We start from the raw sequence: 20,564 nt of genomic DNA, 5'->3' as shown, positions 1-20,564 counted from the left end.
GGTACATCCCTGCCAGAGTAGAAATGTCATAATTTGAATATTAATTTATCTTGTCAAAAGCCGCGCCTTCCGCCATCTTGGTTGAGAGCATCTCTCACTTTACTTGTTATCGATAAGCCAATTGGTGCGGTTGCAAATTTATCCATATCGTTGGAAATTATAGGTAATATTGTTTACCATTAATTATAATAGAAAACACCTTAATAAAACCTTCTGCTCTTGTTATATATTGAAAATATTAAACTATCGTGTTTTTATTTTTCTCTATATTTACATATTTTTTCGCAATCGGCGAACATTTTGATCCATTCGTACCGGATAATTGGACTTCGGAGTGGAAGAATTGGTTTAACCGGTGTTTTTCTTGGTTTTTGTTTTAGACACAGTCCACCTGACCTGGTCATCAATTTCACCTTAAACTCAAACCAATCAGTTCATCATCCTCAACATCTGTTTCATCGTTTTATAAGGTAAGTGCAGTGCATTTTCCCTTATAAAGTGAGTTCGCGGTCGGTGCAACAACAAATATAGTGGTCGTCCGTCCATTTAAAGGAAAAAAAAAGGTTGTTTTACAACGCTACGCGATCGGTTTTTATTATAAATATTCCTAAAAGTGGTGTACAAGTTCAGTGATATCAGTGAATATTAGTGTTTTTTTTTTATTTAAAGTGGTTTATTTGCCTTTATTTGCGTGAAAATATCGTTTTTCATTGTTTTTAAGTAAATTTTCATTTGCCGACGGCAAAACGCATTCAAGGTTTTTGTTTTTGTATTTCCATTTTGACGTCTGTGCAAATAATTTCGGAGAGAAATAACTTAAAGTACATATTTTCACCACTTTCGTACACTAATATTCACTATACACATATATCACTCTCTTTGTTTCGTATATTCACCACTTTTTCGCGTTTTCTGTGCTGAAATTTCATTTATTAATTGTTGTTTCGTTCATTTGCATACATTTGAGAACATACAAAAGCTTTTATTTTGTTTTGTTCTCATCAGTGTTGCGCTCTTAGTCGATTGCTATAGTATAGTGACTAATCGGGCACATCTCGTACTATCGTGTTATCGGATATCGATCATCATTTGAATTCTTAAGGGGGCTATACACTACGTGTAATTCCCACATTAGAATTCAAAGGTTTGAATATTTCCCGGTTGGAATCGGGGCTTGAATTAAAACTCGGTATATTTTGAAACTTTTACGCTCTCACACTGAGAGAAATTATTCGATCATTCAAATATTTGGTAAATTTTGAATATTTATTGGACAGGTATTTATTATTATTGATTTATTTATACCTTTGTTTATTATTATTATTATTATAATTTTTCTTGTGTCAAGCGTTCGGGGGTAATATTTTGTGCACCCTACATTCAGTATTTTCGGTTTCTGGGAACGTTTGATCTTTTGTCGGATTTTCGCGAGTTGTGGACTCGAATTAATCTTTGTAACTCGAGATAAAGTGCGTTTTGATATTTGATACGGATTGATTTATTTTGATAGTGAAAATTGTGTTTTTTCGTTTTGGTCGGAATTTGAGTTACTTTTGCGTATTTTGCTATTTTTATTGAACGGAACCTTGTCTGAGTTTGGTAATTTTATTGGCCGTTGCTTCTTGGCTATATTGTAATTTCGTATTTGGTTACATTCTTCAATTTGGTAGTTGAACGTAAAGTTAGAATGTCTGTATCTCCCTTTGATCGCTTTATTCGCGTTTCGGACGCTCTTATTAAATTCCACGCCCATTTTAATGCCATGAAAGATGAGGAGTTAGACGTCTATAGCCTCGAGATTCGAAGTGAGGAATTGGGGAAGTTGTGGACAAAGGTTCAGGATTGCTTTGAGGAATGCGTGGCTAGTTTACAGGGTGCCGGAACAACGCAAACGAGCGATATTGAATCGGTGGACGGGAAATATGACGCGTCCCATCAGGCTTATATGAATTGTTTGTCCGCGATAAATCGAAAATTGGGCCAGTTTCGTCGGTCACGTAGATCATCGATCACTTCGTCTGCGTCTTCGGTCGTTGCAGCATCGAGACGGAGTATCGGGTCTCATAAATCGACTCAAGGATCCGAAGCGATTTTGGCTAATAACGCGACTACTTCGATACCGGCTGATCGGGATGGGCAGTCGCTGCCTAATGGCAAAGCCGGGTTTAGGGGTGAAGTGGCCGTTAGTGGCCCTCCACTTTGTGATATGGTTCACAATTTGGCGTTGCCACCGTGCGATACGGATGTATTTGAGGGCAATTTTCTAGACTGGCCTACATTCCGGGATTTGTTTCAAGCAGTTTATGTTAACAATTCAAGATTAACGGACGTCGAGCGTTTGTGTCATCTTGTGCGGAAGACCAGTGGCGAAGCTAGGGAAATTGTCTCGAAGTTTCCGCTGACACATCGAAGTTTTGCCCTCGCGTGGAAGGCCCTCGTTGATGCATACGACAATAAGCGGGTTCTAGTTCACAATCAACTTAAGTCTCTCTTTGCAATTTCGGCAGTATCGGTAGAGACAAGTGCGGGTTTGAAATCGATTCAACGTGGAATCAATGGCTGTCTTTCGGCATTGAATACGTACGAAGTTTCGACCGATAATTGGGACCAGATACTCGTTTTTATTTGCCTTCAACGTTTGCCGCGGCTCACACAGACTCTTTGGGAGCAGAGTGTTAGGGACAAATCAGCCCTTTCGTCGTGGGCGGATTTAGACGCTTTTTTGTCCGAAAGGGTTCGTACGTTGATGTGTTTGCATGATTTGCGGGAAGACACGTCTTCGAAGCGTTCTCAGGAAAAGAAGGTAAAAGCGCATTTTACCAATGCGTCTTCTTCTAAATCGTCGCGTGCTTCGTCGGAATCTAAGTGCGTTATTTGTCCTAAACATAATCATAGACTTTCGGCTTGCGTTAAATTTGGTAAACTCTCGGTATCGGAACGTTACATAGTGGTAAAACGTAACCGGTTGTGCTTGAATTGCTTAATGAAAGGTCATGAGATGAAGGATTGTCCAAGACAATATTCGTGTGCAAAATGTAATTCGAGACATCATTCGCTATTGCATCGCGATTCTACGCCGTCTAATAGCGCGACTTCGGCGACGGGTTCGACCAACACCTTGTCGAGTTCAGCGGCTAGTTTTCAACCGAGAACTATGCCTTCGGTTGATCAGCCGCAACCTTCTACCTCGTCGGCGTGCCTACCTCGCCAGGCATTTCATACGACGCAAAATAGGGCCGTGCTTTTGGGAACTGCGATGATTAATATCATGCACGATGGGGTTTCATATCCGGCACGCGCTTTGATTGACCCCGCTTCAGAATCTTCGTTTCTGACGGAACGCTTTCGAAATCGGGTGAAACTACCGGTTCACGCGGCTAATGTTACAATTTCGGGGGTAAATAGCGCAATTTCGGCCAAATCGAGTAAAATGTGTAATTTGAAAATCGGATCTCCACTCAACGCGTCGGTTTTGTTGGAAACTATGGCTATAGTGCTCCAATCTATATCCGGGAATTTACCTTCCTTTACGGTGTCGCAGGAAGTTTTGTCTCAGATTCCGGATATTCGCTTAGCTGATCCGAATCTTTTCGTGTCGAGACCGGTCGATATTCTACTAGGCGCTGACTTGTACCCGAGAATACTATTAGAAGGTTGCCGGCAGATTGCGGCTCAATCATTGATAGCACAGAACAGTGTTTTCGGCTGGCTAGTAACGGGTCCGATTTCTACATCGCAAATTCAAACATTTACTACGACTATAGCGGTTGATGAAGAGGAAAATTTAGATAGAACGCTTTTACGGTTTTGGGAGTTGGAGGAAACACCACGTAAAGGGGTTTTGTCCCCCTCCGATAAGTTCTGTGAGGAAAATTACGTTCGGACAACGCGCAGAGATTCGGAAGGTAGATATATAGTTACACTTCCGCTAAAGGAAGAGCTCGGTCCTCGTGGATATTTGGGTGAGTCCCGAACAACTGCTTTGAGGCAATTTTATCGTAATGAATCGTCATTATCGAAAAGGCCGGACGTGAAATCAGTTTATGATAGTGTTGTTAAAGAATATTTGCATTTGGATCACATGAGGCCAGTATCCGCCATTTCTGCAAGTGATACACTTTCGTGTTATCTTCCACATCATCCTGTCATTAACCTCGAGAAGAAGACTTCCAAACTTCGCGTCGTATTTAATGCGTCTAATAAAACGTCCAACGGGAATAGTCTTAACGATATCCTTCACGTAGGTCCCACTTTGCAGCAGGACTTAGTCCTTCTTATTGTGCGATGGCGACTATTTAAATACGTGTTCAACTGCGATATTACACAGATGTATAGGCAGATTCGAGTGGACTCTTCTCATGCTCCGTTGCAGAGAATTGTTTTTAGGGATTCTCCGACAAGGACAGTCCAGGACTATGAACTACAAACGGTGACCTTCGGTGTAAACTGTGCACCATATCTCGCGATACGGACACTGTTACAGTTAGCTGAAGACACTGAGGAGGAGTTTCCACTCGCGGCCGATATATTACGTAAATGTATGTACGTTGATGACGTTTTGACCGGAACTCATGACCTTGAAACTGCGATAATGGCTCGGGATCAATTAATCGCGGCGCTTGCGACGGCTAAATTTGAACTGCGGAAATGGACATCGAATTATAGAGAAATTTTAGATTCACTACCGCCGGAATATTTGGTTGATGCTCAATTGCTGGCATTTGTCGAGGCTAGCAATTCGAAACCATTGGGTGTGAGATGGAATGCTCAATTGGATGCATTCTACTTCGCGGTCGAGCCTATAGCAAAAAGGTGTGGATACACTAAACGGGAAGTGTTGTCGGCTATCGCGAAATTATTCGACCCTGTCGGTTGGTTAGGTCCAGTGATAATTGTGGCAAAGATTATCATGCAGAAGGTTTGGCTTGATCGCGTCGGCTGGGATGAAATACTGCCTTCGGCAACGGCATCCGAGTGGGAAAAATTTGTAGATAGTTATCCGGATGTCAATTCGATAAATATTCCTCGGTGGATTCGTTACACACCGTGCACTTCGGCCGCGCTTCACGTATTTTCAGATGCCTCGGTTAAGGCATACGCGGGGGTAGTATATATTCGAGTTTTGGCCCCGAATGGCGAGATTGTCGTTAATTTGCTATCGTGCAAGACGAAAGTTGCTCCGTTGAAATCGGTTTCTTTGCCTCGTCCGAACTCGCAAGAACGGTCATTCGAGAAATCGGTATTGATTTTGGTCGAATTTATTGTTGGACGGATTCGACTATTGTACTAGCCTGGTTAAAGAAAACGCCTTCGGCTTGGACAACATTTGTCGCGAATAGGGTATGTCGCATTCAGGAGAACGTCGGTGGTACGAATTGGTATCATGTGAGGTCGGAGGATAATCCTGCTGATCTTGGCAGCCGCGGTGTGTCCCCTTCGGATTTGGCCGCCTCTCGACTTTGGTGGCATGGGCCTCAGTGGCTATCGTGTAGTCAATCGGAATGGCCGGTTCGTGACACTTCCTCTTTTGACACCGACGTAGAAATTCGGTCTGTGAAGGCACATGCTTCTTTCGTTAATTCATACGAGGATGTTCTCGATAGATTTTCTTCTCTGGATAGAGCGCTGCGTGTTATTTCATATGTTATGAGATTCTTTTATCGGACGCATCCCGCTCATAGGCGTGATTGTAGCTATGCGGATCACAGTTTATCATCGTCGGAGATTAGGGCAACTAAAAGTCGCTTGATAGTGCTTGCTCAAAAAATGAATTATGGTAATGAATATAAGGACTTGATGGATAGGTCTTCGTTAGGTACTGGCAGTTCACTTGTTTCTTTGAACCCGTTCCTTGATGAAATGGGTGTAATGCGGATGTATGGTCGTTTGAGCCGCTCGCCTAATCTTTCGTATTCGGAGCGGCACCCTATAATTTTGCCCTACAGCTGTCGATTCACGAAGCTTTTGGTGGAATTTGTTCATTTGATTTCCATTCATGGAGGAAATCAGTTGATGTTGCGTATTCTTCGTATAGAATACTGGATACCTCGGGTGAGGAATCTTATTCGTTCGGTTATACATAGGTGTAAACCATGTCTTTTGGAGAGGAAACGGGTTTGTAGTCAGGTGATGGCTCCTCTTCCTCCGGAAAGAACTGTTCTCGACAGACCTTTTACGACGACTGGCGTAGACTATGCAGGCCCCTTTGAGGTGAAGTCGTTCACCGGACGTTATTGTCGCATAACTAAAGGTTATGTGTGCGTTTTCGTGTGTTTTGCTACTAGGGCGATTCATTTGGAAGCGGTTTCCGACTTGTCGACTGCCGGCTTTCTTGCGGCATTTCATAGGTTTGTTGCTCGTCGGGGTTGTCCTGCGACCATTTTCTCGGACAATGGGACAAATTTTGTCGGTGCGTCGCGTGAGCTTGAACGAAATTTCCGGGATGTAATTAGGGGAAGCAGTGATGTCGTGTCCTCTAAGTTTGCACACCAGGGCCTATCGTGGCGATTTATCCCAGCTGGTGCGCCTCATATGGGAGGCCTTTGGGAAGCTGGGGTGAAGAGTTTTAAGTTGCATTTCAGAAGGCAAATAGGGAATGTTCGTTTCACGTTTGAAGAGTTTTCGACGGTGTTGGCTCGTATTGAGGCTTGTTTGAATTCAAGACCTCTTTGTCCCCAATCGGATAACCCGCAGGAGCTTGACGCTTTGACACCGGGTCATTTTCTTATAGGTGCCCCTCTACTCGCCCCTGCTGAGCCAGTTATAACCGAACAGCCTCTTTCGTTGGTGAATCGGTTTCGTAAGGTACAGGCTCTTGCACAACAGTTTTGTGTACGTTGGAAAGAGGAATATTTGAAGAATCTGCATATGAGATATAAGTGGAAATTTCCTCAGCGCGATGTTATGGTAAATGACCTAGTCGTTATTCGTCATGAACAGCTTCCACCAACTTCTTGGAAATTAGGTCGAGTCGTGTCGGTTCACCCGGGCGTAGATGGTCACATTCGGGTCCAATTTTGCCGGTTGACAGTATCGTCCGCTTATGATCCAGAGCAGCGACTGACGTTTACTGCTCGTGTGCACGATCTAGGTCGTGTGTTGACCCCCGCCGAAGCCGTGCCAGAACGGATCAAGGAATCCTTTTTGGGATTACCTTTGGCAGATCCGCAATTTTACCGAGTGGGACGGGTTGCGATCGTTTGTGGTCCTGAGGTGTATGGGCGAATCATAACACATAGGGTGTATACGTCGCCCGGTCTCCCGGTGGCTCATTATACAATCTTCGGTTGGGTTCTGTCCGGGTTGTGTAACTGCTAGGGTAAATGCGCGAGAGCCCCCCTTTTGGGTTCTAACGGCCCCCTTTTGGCCATCGTTTTATTGTATCTCTTCGCGAGAGCCCCCTTTTTGGGGTTCTAACGGGTCCCCTTTTGACCCATCGATATATTGTCGCGAGAGCCCCCCTTTTGGGTTCTACCAGGTCCCCTTCTGACCTTACGTAATATCTAGTCTTAGGTTGAATTTGAAAAGATAAATGAATTAATAAATTGGATTTATGGTAAATGAACTGAAGGAAACTCACTTTGCACTGCACTTAGCCTCATTTTGTATTTTAAGTTTAGTTTTAGTTACAACATACCTTGATGTTGCAAGGCGGCCGGCAATGTTTAAGTTCGAGTAAAGATTAATTGGACTTAATAGTGTTCGTTAGAATTTGTATACTACTTTTTGGTACATCCCTGCCAGAGTAGAAATGTCATAATTTGAATATTAATTTATCTTGTCAAAAGCCGCGCCTTCCGCCATCTTGGTTGAGAGCATCTCTCACTTTACTTGTTATCGATAAGCCAATTGGTGCGGTTGCAAATTTATCCATATCGTTGGAAATTATAGGTAATATTGTTTACCATTAATTATAATAGAAAACACCTTAATAAAACCTTCTGCTCTTGTTATATATTGAAAATATTAAACTATCGTGTTTTTATTTTTCTCTATATTTACATATTTTTTCGCAATCGGCGAACACTATTATTTATTATTTTCGTGATTGAGTAAATTTTATCCGATCCGATTGAATTGCCATAAGGCCACAAAAGGCTAAAAAAACGAAAAATTAAAATCTGTTTCCTAGAATCAAGCACGCAAAACTAAAATTTAAAAGAGAATTGTGTCTTAAATTTGTCCTTTCTCGAATCCTGCGCTTCTTTGGCTCGGAATCAATACCCAAATCGTTAGTGTAAAGATAAAATCTTTGGAGCAGGGCATGCATTTTTTCAGTGTATATAAAACGATCAAGAACTTAAGAGGCATATATATTCGGCCTTTATTTATTTAACGTAGATTCCAAATGGACGAACTTCCAATTTAACAGGTTGGCTGATAAGTCCCCGGTCTAACAAAGAAAAACACATTTTTTGTCAAAATTCGTTTTTATTATTCAACATAGTTCCCTTCAAGAGCGATACAACGATTATAACGACCTTCCAATTTTTTGATACCATTTTGGTAGTACTCTTTCGGTTTTGCCTCAAAATAGGCCTCAGTTTCGGCGATCACCTCTTCATTGCAGCCAAATTTTTTCCCTGCGAGCATCCTTTTGAGGTCTGAGAACAAGAAAAAGTCGCTGGGGGCCAGATCTGGAGAAAACGGTGGATGGTGAAGTAATTCGAAGCCCAATTCATGAATTTTTGCCATCGTTCTCAATGACTTGTGGCACGGTGCGTTGTCTTGGTGGAACAACACTTTTTTCTTCTTCATATGGGGCCGTTTTGCCGCGATTTCGACCTTCAAACGCTCCAATAACGCCATATAATAGTCACTGTTGATGGTTTTTCTCTTCTCAAGATAATCGATAAATATTATTCCATGCGCATCCCAAAAAACAGAGGCCATTACTTTGCCAGCGGACTTTGGAGTCTTTCCACGCTTCGGAGACGGTTCACCGGTCGCTGTCCACTCAGCCGAGTCGATTGCACTGAGGAGTGTAGTGATGGAGCCATGTTTCCACCATTGTCACATATCGACGGAAAAACTCGGGTGTATTACGAGTTAACAGCTGCAAACACCGCTCAGAATCATCAACACGTTGTTGTTTTTGGTCAAATGTGAGCTCGCGCGGCACCCATTTTGTACAGAGCTTCCGCATATCCAAACATTGATGAATGATATGACCAACACGTTCCTTTGATATCTTTAAGGCCTCTGCTATCTCGATCAACTTAATTTTACGGTCATTCAAAATCACTTTTGGATTTTTTTTGATGTTTTCGTCGGTAACCACCTCTTTCGGGCGTCCACAGCGTTCGCCGTCCTCCGTGCTCATTTCACCACGCTTGAATTTTGCATACCAATCAATTATTGTTGACTTCTCTGGGGCAGAGTCCGGAAACTCATTATCAAGCCAAGTTTTTGCTCCCACCGTATTTTTTTCCCTTCAGAAAACTGTATTTTATCAAAACACGAAATTCCTTTTTTTCCATTTTTTTTCACAATAACAAAAGTTGCTTCACAAAAGACGCTCTATCTCACAAACTAATTGACTTACAGACGTCACATTTTGACACGAATCATTTGAAGGTTGGTACTATATAAAACTAATATGCATTTAATACTATCGACGCCATCTATGTGTCAGACCGGGGTCTTATCAGCCAACCTGTTAGTAGACAATGTTAAAAAGGTTTAATATACCTTGTCATCGGTAACTGTTACCACAACGCATATACGAGTAATTCGATTGTGGATGATAGTCTTTATTAGAACTTTCTACGAAATCCATGGTGGAGGGTACATAAGATTCGGCCTGGCCGAACTTACGGCCGTATATAATTGTTTTTGTTTTGTTCTTTATATTAAAGTAAATAAAAACAATGTAAATACATAAAACAAAAAACTATGCAATGCTAATAAGGGAATAATATTAAATGTATGCTTGAATCGACTATAATATTCTCGATACTTTCGTTGCACTTCAATGACATAGCTAAATTAATTTGAAATGTTAATTGAAAATTAATTTAATAACATATAATTCACTTTAATACCTGTAATGAATTTAATTTAATCATGTATTCCACAACTGAGAATTAACGTTAAATCCATACATGAAAATTACTTTGTTAAAGTTAGTTTTTTGCCACTTATATGAAAATACTGAACGTTCAGTTCCATTTGGAAGGTATAAGGAATTAATATATGCAAAAAAAATTATACCGACTTCTTCTACACGACTTTTTGAGGGCATAGAAGTCGTAAGTTTCATTCAATATGCTGAAATTTAGAATCAAAAGTTCTATAAAAAGATATGGCATTTTTGTGATCTCTATGGCCTTATTATCTGAAGATCTTTGGTTACATGTACTGATCAAAAAACACTGGAAAAAAACTTGGCTGTTGCCAAATACCTATATTGTGGTTATACTAACAATTGTAGTACTCAGAGATGGTTCGAATGCCAATTTTTTGGGGTTTTAAACGTCAAAAACGTAATATACCTACACTAAAAAATATTGTCTTGAGGTCAAAGATTTCATGTCTTTAAAATACGAATGCAAATTTTGCTTAGCATAGAAGACGCATTTCTCTAATATAAAGTTTTTTTCTTTGTCCAAAAGTCGATAATCTTTTCACTGAAGTCGTATTGTCCTTATAATTAAGTGATTTGACTTAAAAATGGGTATCATAACATGCAAGAAAAAATGTTTGGGCTAAGGTCAACTTGACTTTAATAATTCAGAAAAATTCTTTAAATTTAATGAATTTGTCTTTAAATTTGTTGCCTTTTTGCGTCTTGACTATAAAACAAAAAATCGTTCAAATTTAGGACATGTTTTTCTAAACTTTATTTTAAAGATGTTTTTTACTTGAAACATAACATAATTTCTACTGGATGTCGAGTCTTAATTTGGAAAATAAAGTTGTCGTTAACTCATTTCTAAAGAACTTTGATAGCATATGAAGAAAATAAGTTGAAAAATCGAAAAATTAAAATTTTCTTCCTAGAAGCAAGTACACAAAACCCAAATTTAAAAGAGAATTGTGTCTTAAAAGTATCCTTACTTATATTTCAACCAAATTTGGCACACTTACCGATACTGTTAAACGTACTGCTTGTGCAAAATTTGAACCAAATCACGGCAAAACTCTGGCTTTTGAGACCATATAAGTTCAAATCGGACTGAAGATATATATATATATATATATATATATATATATATATATATATATATATATATATATATATATATATATATATATATATATATATATATATATATATATATATATATATATATATATATATATATATATATATATATATATATATATATATATATATATATATATATATATATATGGGAGCTATATCTAAATTTGAACCGATTTCAACCAAATTTGGTACACTTATCGATACTATTAAACGTACTCCTTGTGCAAAATTTGAACTAAATCACGGCAAAACTCTGGCTTTTGAGGTCATATAAGTGCAAATCGGACGAAAGACATATATGGGAGCTATATCTACATCTGAACCGATTTAGCTGATATTTTGCAAGTTTTTCGAGACTCATAAAATATTCGGATGTACTGAATTTGAAGAACATCGGTTGATAAACACGCCAATTATGACCAGATCGGGGATAAATATATATGGCAGTTATATCTAAATCTGAACCGATTTTTTCTAAAATCAATAGCGATTGTCTTTGTCCCAAAAAACGACCCTATGCCAAATTTGAGGACGATCGGACTTAAACTGCGACCTGTACTTTGCGCACAAAAATACATGAACAGACAGACAGACAGACAGACAGCCAGACAGACAGACGGACATCGCTAAATCGACTCAGAATTTAATTCTAAGATGATCGGTATACTAAACGATGGATCTCAGACTTTTCCTTCTTGGCGTTACATACAAATGCACAAACTTATTATACCCTGTACCACAGTAGTGGTGAAGGGTATAACAAGTATATACAGTAGTACGTTCAGGGGGGTTTGACAGATATTTGTCCAAGCAGATCAGTTCAACCAGTACGCTTCCCACAGATAAATGTAAAGATTTTACCTATGAAGACTAGATCAGATTCTGAATATATAAGAACCATTTTTTGTTTGAGTTTTAGAGGAATCATAAACATCTCTTGTAAGTGCAAGAAAATTAAATCTAAAATCTGTGAATTTTCATCCCAATTATTTAAATGACTACGAGAAGTAAAATCTGGAAATTGCGCATTCAGTTTCAAGCAATTTTTATAATCAGTGCCCCTTCCATACCCTCAATAAGTGAAATCGGTCTATATGGAGGCCTTACCAAATGGGCCGATAAAACTAAATCATATACACTTTGTTATGGGTCTAAAATGCCAGTATATTTTCAATTTGTGGCAAATCGAATAAAAACAAGGAGTTAAATCGGGAGTTCGGTGTAATGGGGGCTATACCAAACCATGGAAGGATACACACAGCACATTTAAGTGTAGCTCTAGAATCTAGACCCCAAATAAGGGGGCTATATCAAAAACTGTACCGATACTCAATATATTCGGCACACCCCTTTATGGTCCTAGAATACCTCTAGATTTCCAATTTCAGGCAAATTGGGTAAAAACTACGGATTCTAGAAGCCCAAGAGGTAAAATCGGGAGATCGGTCTATATGGGGGCTATATCAAAACATTTACCGGTACTCACCATTTTCGGTACACGCCTTTAGGATCCTAGGGTACCTCCAGATTTCAAATTTCAGGTAAATTGGATTAAAACCACGGATTATAACAGCCCAAGAAGCAAAATCGGGAGATCGGTCTATAAGGGGCTATATCAAAAAATTGGCCCGATACACCCCATTTTCGGCACACCTCTTTATGGTCCTAGAATACCTCTAGATTTGCAATTTCAGTCAAATCGGATAGAAAATACACTTTCTAGACGCCCAAGAAGCAAAATCGGGAAATCGGTCTATATGGGCGCTATACAAAACCATGGACCGATAGGCACCATTTTCGGTACACTTTTTGATGGTGCTAAAATACCTCTAGATTTGCAATTTCAGACAAATTGGATAAAAACTACAGCTTTTATAAGCCCAAGACCCCAAATCGGGAGGTCGGTTTATATAGGGACTATATCAAAACTTGGACCGATATAGCCCATCTTCGAACTTGACCTGCCTGCAAACAAAAGACGAATCTGTGCCAAATTTCAGCACGATTGCTTCATTATTGAAGACTGTAGCGTGAGTACAACAGACAGACAGACGGACATGGCTATATCGTCTTAGAATTTCTCCCTGATCAAGAATACATATACTTTATATAGTCGGAAATCGATATTTCGATGTGTTACAAACGGAATGACAAACTGATTATACCCCCGTCACCATTCTATGGTGGTGGGTATAATGAACTATCACGTGCGAAAATTGAAACAAGTATATACGGCCGTAAGTTCGGCCAGGCCGAAGCTTATGTACCCTCCATCATGGATTGCGTAGAAACTTCTTCTAAACACTGCCATCCAGAATCGAATTACTTAAGTTGCGGTAACGCTTGCCGATGGCAAGGTATCTTAAAACCTCTTAACACCATCTTCTAAATTGATGTAAGTCCATACGTGGTATATATTAAATCAAAAAAGATCGATCCAATACGTATATAATTCAGTTTGACAAAGTAGACATAAAATTTTGACAAAATTTTCTACAGAAATAAAATTTTCACAAAATTTTCTATAGAAATAAAAATTTTGACAAAATTTTCTATAGAAAGAAAATTTTGATAAAATTTTCTATAGAAAGAAAATTTTGACAAAATTTTCTATAGAAATAACCTTTTGACAAAATTTTCTATAGAAATAAAATCTTGGTAGATTATTTTTGGCTCGAGTGGCAACCATGATTATGAACCGAATAAAATTTGAACAAAATCTTCTATAGAAATAAAATTTTGACAAAATTTTCTATAGAAATAAAATTTTGACAATGATAAAAATTTTATTATGAACCGAATAAAATTTTAACAAAACTTTCTCTAGAAATAAAATTTTGACAAAATTTTCTATAGAAATAAAATTTTGGTAGATTATTTTTGGCTCTGGTGGCAACCATGATTATGAACCGATATGGACCAATTTTTGTGTGATTGGACCAATTTTGGTATAGTTGTTAGCGACTATATACTAACACCACGTTCCTAATTTGAACCGGATCGGATGAATTTTGCTCCTCCAAGAGGCTCCGGTTGTCAAATCTGGAGAACGTTTTATATGGGGGCTATATATAATTATGGACCGATATGGACAAATTCTGCCACGGCTGTTAAAGATCATATACTAACACCATGTTCCAAATTACAACCGGATTGGATGAAATTTGCTTCTCCTGGAGACTTCGCAAGCCAAATCTGGGGATCGGTTTATATGGGCGCTATATATAATTATGGACCGATGTGAACCAATTTTTGCACGGTTGTTAGAGACCGTATACCAATACCATGTACCAAATTTCAGCCGGATCGGATGCAATTTGCTTCTCTTTGAGGCTTCGCAAGCCAAATAGGAAATCGGTTTATATGGGGTCTATATATAATTATGGACCGATGTGGACCAATTTTTGCATGGTTGTTAGAGACCATATACCAACATCATGTACCAAATTTCAGCCGGATCGGATGAAATTTGCTTCTCTTTGAGGCTCCGCAAGCCAAATCTGGGGATCGGTTTATATGGGGGCTATATATAATTATGGACCGATGTGGACCAATTTTTGCATGGTTGTTAGAGACCATATACCAACATCATGTACCAAATTTCAGCCGGATCGGATGAAATTTGCTTCTTTTAGAGGCTCCACAAGCCAAATCTGGGGATCGGTTTATATGGGGGCTATATATAATTAAAGACCGATATGGACCAATTTTTGCACGGTTGTTAAAGACCATATACCAACACCATGTACCAAATTTCAGCCGGATCGGATGAAATTTGCTTCTCTTTTAGGCTCCGCAAGCCAAATCTGGGGATCGGTTTATATGGGGGCTATATATAATTATGGACCGATGTGAACCAATTTTTGCATGGTTGTTAGAGACCATATACCAACACCATGTACCAAATTTCAGCCCGATCGGATGAAATATGCTTCTGTTAGAGGCTCCACAAGCCAAATCTGAGGGTCCCTTTATATGGGGGCTATACGTAAAAGTGGACCGATATGGCCCATTTTCAATACCATCCGACCTACATCGGGAGCCACCGTGGTGCAATGGTTAGCATGCCCGCCTTGCATACACAAGGTCGTGGGTTCGATTCCTGCTACGACCGAACACCAAAAAGTTTTTCAGCGGTGGATTATCCCACCTCAGTAATGCTGGTGACATTTCTGAGGGTTACAAAGCTTCTCTAAGTGGTTTCACTGCAATGTGTAACGCTGTTCGGACTCGGCTATAAAAAGGAGGTCCCTTGTCATTGAGCTTAACATGGAATCGGGCAGCACTCAGTGATAAGAGAGAAGTTCACCACTGTGGTATCACAATGGACTGAATAGTCTAAGTGAGCCTGATACATCGGGCTGCCACATAACCTAACCTAACCTAACCTACATCGATAACAACTACTTGTGCCAAGTTTGAAGTCGATAGCTTGTTTCGTTCGGAAGTTAGCGTGATTTCAACAGACGGACGGACGGACATGCTTAGATCGACTCAGAATTTCACCACGACCCAGAATATATATACTTTATGGGGTCTTAGAGCAATATTTCGATGTGTTACAAACGGAATGACAAAGTTAATATACCCCCATCCTATGATGGAGGGTATAATAAATTGTACTCCAAATTTTGAGATTCATTAAATTAAGGAAAATATTCCGACATTTTTGGGATTTTTAACTATCATTTACTAAATGCATCTTTCTCGAACAGCAAAAATGAACTAAAAATAATAAAAAAATCTTAGGACTTAGATAATTCCCATTTTAACCACGCTGTAGTTCATTCTTTTTTTGAGAAGTGTACGAAAAACTTCTTCTGTTGTAGTTGGAATTAAACTAATTTGTATGTCATCGAAATTTGACTGTCATTTAGTTCATAAAATTTTTGAGACATACTTGGAATAAAGAAAAAAATCATTGGTCAGGGGAAAATTTCTTACAAAATTTTAAAAATAAACTAAAACAAAATAAATTTTTTGCAATAAATATTAGTTCATTTTTAATTCTATTTCCCTGAAATTTTGGATATTGTGAAAGATATCTCAGAAATTTTATCAGATGTTCGTGAGTTATCATCTAGTATTATTTTAGCCCTATAAAGAGATATTCATATCGATGTTTATTTTAATATATGTAGCTCCCATTTAGGCCGATCGCTAGAGTTTATCTATTGAGTGCATAGGAATATAGGTGTTGAAATCGTCCATAGAGATGCATAATCAAACTCTATATAAATCTTCTACTGCTTTTGACTAGTTCTAATCGTTATGGAGAATTTTTTAGTAACACTCATTAACTACTTGTAGGTAAAATAATAAAGGGTGATTCTTTTGAGGTTAGGATTTTCATGCATTAGTATTTGACAGATCACGTGGGATTTCAGACATGGTGTCAAAGAGAAAGATGCTCAGTATGCTTTGACATTTCATCATGAATAGACTTACTAACGAGCAACGCTTGCAAATCATTGAATTTTATTACCAAAATCAGTGGCAGAAAATCCGCTTTTTTATCGACAAATTTTGTTCAGCGATGAGGCTCATTTCTGGTTGAATGGCTACGTAAATAAGCAAAATTGCCGCATTTGGAGTGAAGAGCAACCAGAAGCCGTTCAAGAACTGCCCATGCATCCCGAAAAATGCACTGTTTGGTGTGGTTTGTACGCTGGTGGAATCATTGGACCGTATTTTTTCAAAGATGCTGTTGGACGCAACGTTACGGTGAATGGCGATCGCTATCGTTCGATGCTAACAAACTTTTTGTTGCCAAAAATGGAAGAACTGAACTTGGTTGACATGTGGTTTCAACAAGATGACGCTACATGCCACACAGCTCGCGATTCTATGGCCATTTTGAGGGAAAACTTCGGAGAACAATTCATCTCAAGAAATGGACCGGTAAGTTGGCCACCAAGATCATGCGATTTGACGCCTTTAGACTATTTTTTGTGGGGCTACGTCAAGTCTAAAGTCTACAGAAATAAGCCAGCAACTATTCCAGCTTTGGAAGACAACATTTCCGAAGAAATTCGGACTATTCCGGCCGAAATGCTCGAAAAAGTTGCCCAAAATTGGACTTTCCGAATGGACCACCTAAGACGCAGCCGCGGTCAACATTTAAATGAAATTATCTTCAAAAAGTAAATGTCATGGACCAATCTAACGTTTCAAATAAAGAACCGATGAGATATTGCAAAATTTTATGCGTTTTTTTAAAAAAAAAAAGTTATCAAGCTCTTAACAAATCACCCTTTACAACTGTTTTATATACCTTAAAAAATTTCAACAGCGCACCATCTGTTGACCAGTAGCAGAACTACACCAGATTCTTCAATGGAGAAAAATAGAGGGTCATTAGATGATTACCTAGGCCCGGTAGTCACTAGCATCCAATAGATGGAGCCCACCTTCTTGGCATAGTAAGCATTTCTATTCAGGAATGAAAAATCAATTTTTTAAATTGTACCAACGAAAATAAAAAAAGTGTACTTTTTGGGTTCAAATTGTACCAAATTTCAAAAAGAATAGACTGGAGTATAGTAACCGAAATAAATTATTTATCAACTTGTAACATAACGAAGGTGTCATTTGTAAAGGAGAACTTTACAATCAGGGTATCGTACACGGGTTGACACTTGCAGAGTGAAATAATTTTTTTCCATCAGGAGTTGTCTGGCAGGAGTTTCAGCATGACCTCGGTTGCAAGAAATGGAAATACTTCATAATTTTCTAAATGTATTATCTCTTAAAAAATTTCAGTATATAGAAAAATGTATATAACAGGTTGGCTGATAAGTCCCCGGTCTGACACATAGATGGCGTCGCTAGTATTAAATGCATATTATTTTTATATAGTACCAACTTTCAACTGATTCGTGTCAAAATTTGACGTCTGTATGTCAATTAGTTTGTGAGATAGAGCATCTTTTGTGAAGCAACTTTTGTTATTGAGAAAAAATGGAAAAAAGGAATTTCGTGTTTTGATAAAATACTGTTTTCTGAAGGGAAAAAATACGGTGGAAACAAAAACTTGGCCTGATAATGAGTTTCCGGACTCTGCCCCAGGGAAATCAACAATAATTGATTGGTATGCAAAATTCAAGCGTGGTGAAATGAGCACGGAGGACGGTGAACGCAGTGGACGCCCTAAAGAGGTGGTTACCGACGAAAACATCAAGAAATCCACAAAATGATTTTGAATGACCGTAAAATGAAGTTGATCGAGATAGCAGAGGCCTTAAAGATATCAAAGGAACGTGTTGGTCATAGCATTCATCAATATTTGGATATGCGGAAGCTCTGTGCAATATGGGTGCCACGCGAGCTCACATTTGACCAAAAACAACAACGTGTTGATGATTTTGAGCGGTGTTTGCAGCTGTTAACTCGTAATACACCCGAGTTTTTCCGTCGATATGTGACAATGGATGAAACATGGCTCCATCACTACACTCCTGAGTCTAATCGACAATCGGCTGAGTGGATAGCGACCGGTGAACCGTCACCGAAGCGTGGAAAGACTCAAAAGTCCGCTGGCAAAGTAATGGCCTCTGTTTTTTGGGATGCGCATGGAATAATTTTTATCGATTATCTTGAGAAGGGAAAAAACATCAACAGTGACTATTATATGGCGTTATTGGAGCGTTTGAAGGTCGAAATCGCGGCAAAACGGCCCCATATGAAGAAGAAAAAAGTGTTGTTCCACAAAGACAACGCACCGTGCCACAAGTCATTGAGAACGATGGCAAAAATTCATGAATTTTTTGTGTTTTCAATATTTTTTATAAGCATTTTGTAGTTATTCTTCTAATATTTTGTATTTTTTTTTTCAGATGACCGCTATCAGTCAAAAGCTTGTAGATGGATGCTCTAAACACCGAAATCCAGATTCTAAAAGGGCAATTTTTATCCCAATTTGTCTGTAATTTAGTCAGTTCCTAAAAGATGTGAACAAGACAATTTGAATTGGATAAAATTATGAAATAGACGCCATATAATCCGTTTTGTCATTAGGACTTCAAGAACACTTTGAATACGTACTGAATATTTCGATTTGTACCAAATGGGTCATAGTAGTACAATTGCAGTTTTGGTAAGTGAAATGGATCAAATTATAACATCTTTTACATCCCAAGTTTGGGAGCCACCGTGGTGCATACACAAGGTCGTGGGTTCGCTTCCTACTTCGACCGAACACCAAAAAGTTTTTCAGCGGTGGATTATCCCGCCTCAGTAATGCTGGTGACATTTCTGAGGATTTCAAAGCTTCTCTGTGGAACGCCCTTCGGACTCGGCTATAAAAAGGAGGTCCCTTGTCATTGAGCTTAACATGGAATCGGGCAGCACTCAGTGATAAGACAGAAGTTCACCAATGTGGTATCCCAATGGACTGAATAGTCTAAGTGAGCCTGATACATTGGGCTGCCACCTAACCTAACCATCCCTAGTTCTATTTGTGTTTCATCAATACAGTAATCCCTCGATTTACGTCTTCTCGGTTTACGTTGTTTCGATTTACGTCGTCAAATTTTTTGTTCCATCAAACTTCGGTTTACGTCGCCATTCGATTTACGTCGTTGAATTTTTATCAGAAACGCCTTCCATAAGTAAAATAAGAGCAACGATGATGACATCGAAACATTTTTTTCTGAATTCTTACCGAAATCACTGAATTACCTTTATTTTTGAAGTTTTTTATTGTGTACAGGCACATACATACATAAATGGTCTTAGGAGTAAGTATGAGCAATTTTTAATTCGGTTTACGTCGTTTCGATTAACGTCGCCAAATTCCGGAACCAATCACGACGTAAATCGAGGGATTACTGTATATAATTCCATTTATTTATTATCATGCTATCTTCTTCAACCGTAACCTATCCCTATATATGTGTTGAAAAATTGTGTAGTATTCAAATTTAGCCAATTCCCGAACCACAACAATGTTCCACTGTCACCTTAGTGCCATCTTTTAAGAAAAAGTTTATTTCACCATATTCCCTAGTTTTTTTATCCACCATAGAATGGTGATGGTGGTATAATAATTTCGCCATTCCGCTTATAACACATCGAAATATAGTTTCTGTCTATATAAAGAATATATATTCTTGATCAGGGCGAAATTCTGATACTATAACCATGTTCGTCAGTCTGTCTGTTGCAATCACGCTATAGCCCGCAATAATAGCTCTATCGTCCTGAAATTTGGCTTCGTTTTATAACTGCAAGCAGGTTACGTTCGCAAATGGGCTATATCGGTCTAGATTTTGATATAGCTACCGTATAAACTGACCCCCCGATTTAGGATCATGGACTGCTACCCAATTTGCCTGAAATTGGAAATCTAGAGGTT

At 38.9% G+C, this 20,564-nt stretch overlaps 1 protein-coding gene across 1 annotated transcript; it reads left to right on the top strand.

Annotated features, from left to right (window-relative positions):
- Positions 1-1,687: 1,687 nt before the first annotated feature.
- Positions 1,688-17,608, top strand: LOC142235849 (uncharacterized). Its single transcript, XM_075307103.1, has 3 exons — positions 1,688-5,283; positions 5,340-7,306; positions 17,502-17,608. The coding sequence occupies exons 1-3, from the start codon at positions 1,688-1,690 to the stop codon at positions 17,606-17,608; spliced, it is 5,670 nt and encodes a 1,889-aa protein (XP_075163218.1).
- Positions 17,609-20,564: the final 2,956 nt, after the last annotated feature.

This window comes from Haematobia irritans, chromosome 4, assembly GCF_050003625.1.
Source record: "Haematobia irritans isolate KBUSLIRL chromosome 4, ASM5000362v1, whole genome shotgun sequence".
NCBI lineage: Eukaryota > Metazoa > Arthropoda > Insecta > Diptera > Muscidae > Haematobia > Haematobia irritans.
The sequence above is the reverse complement of the archived record's forward strand: the minus strand, read 5'-3'. Positions and strand labels throughout refer to the sequence as shown.

Bases quoted from the DNA above. Each gene is read 5' to 3' on its own strand.
- LOC142235849 (XM_075307103.1), top strand. From the start codon at position 1,688: ATGTCTGTATCTCCCTTTGATCGCTTTATTCGCGTTTCGGACGCTCTT. The intron at 5,284-5,339 runs GTACTAGCCTGG...TGTCGCGAATAG, and splicing joins GTTGGACGGATTCGACTATT to GGTATGTCGCATTCAGGAGA. The intron at 7,307-17,501 runs GTAACTGCTAGG...AAATTTCAACAG, and splicing joins TTGGGTTCTGTCCGGGTTGT to CGCACCATCTGTTGACCAGT.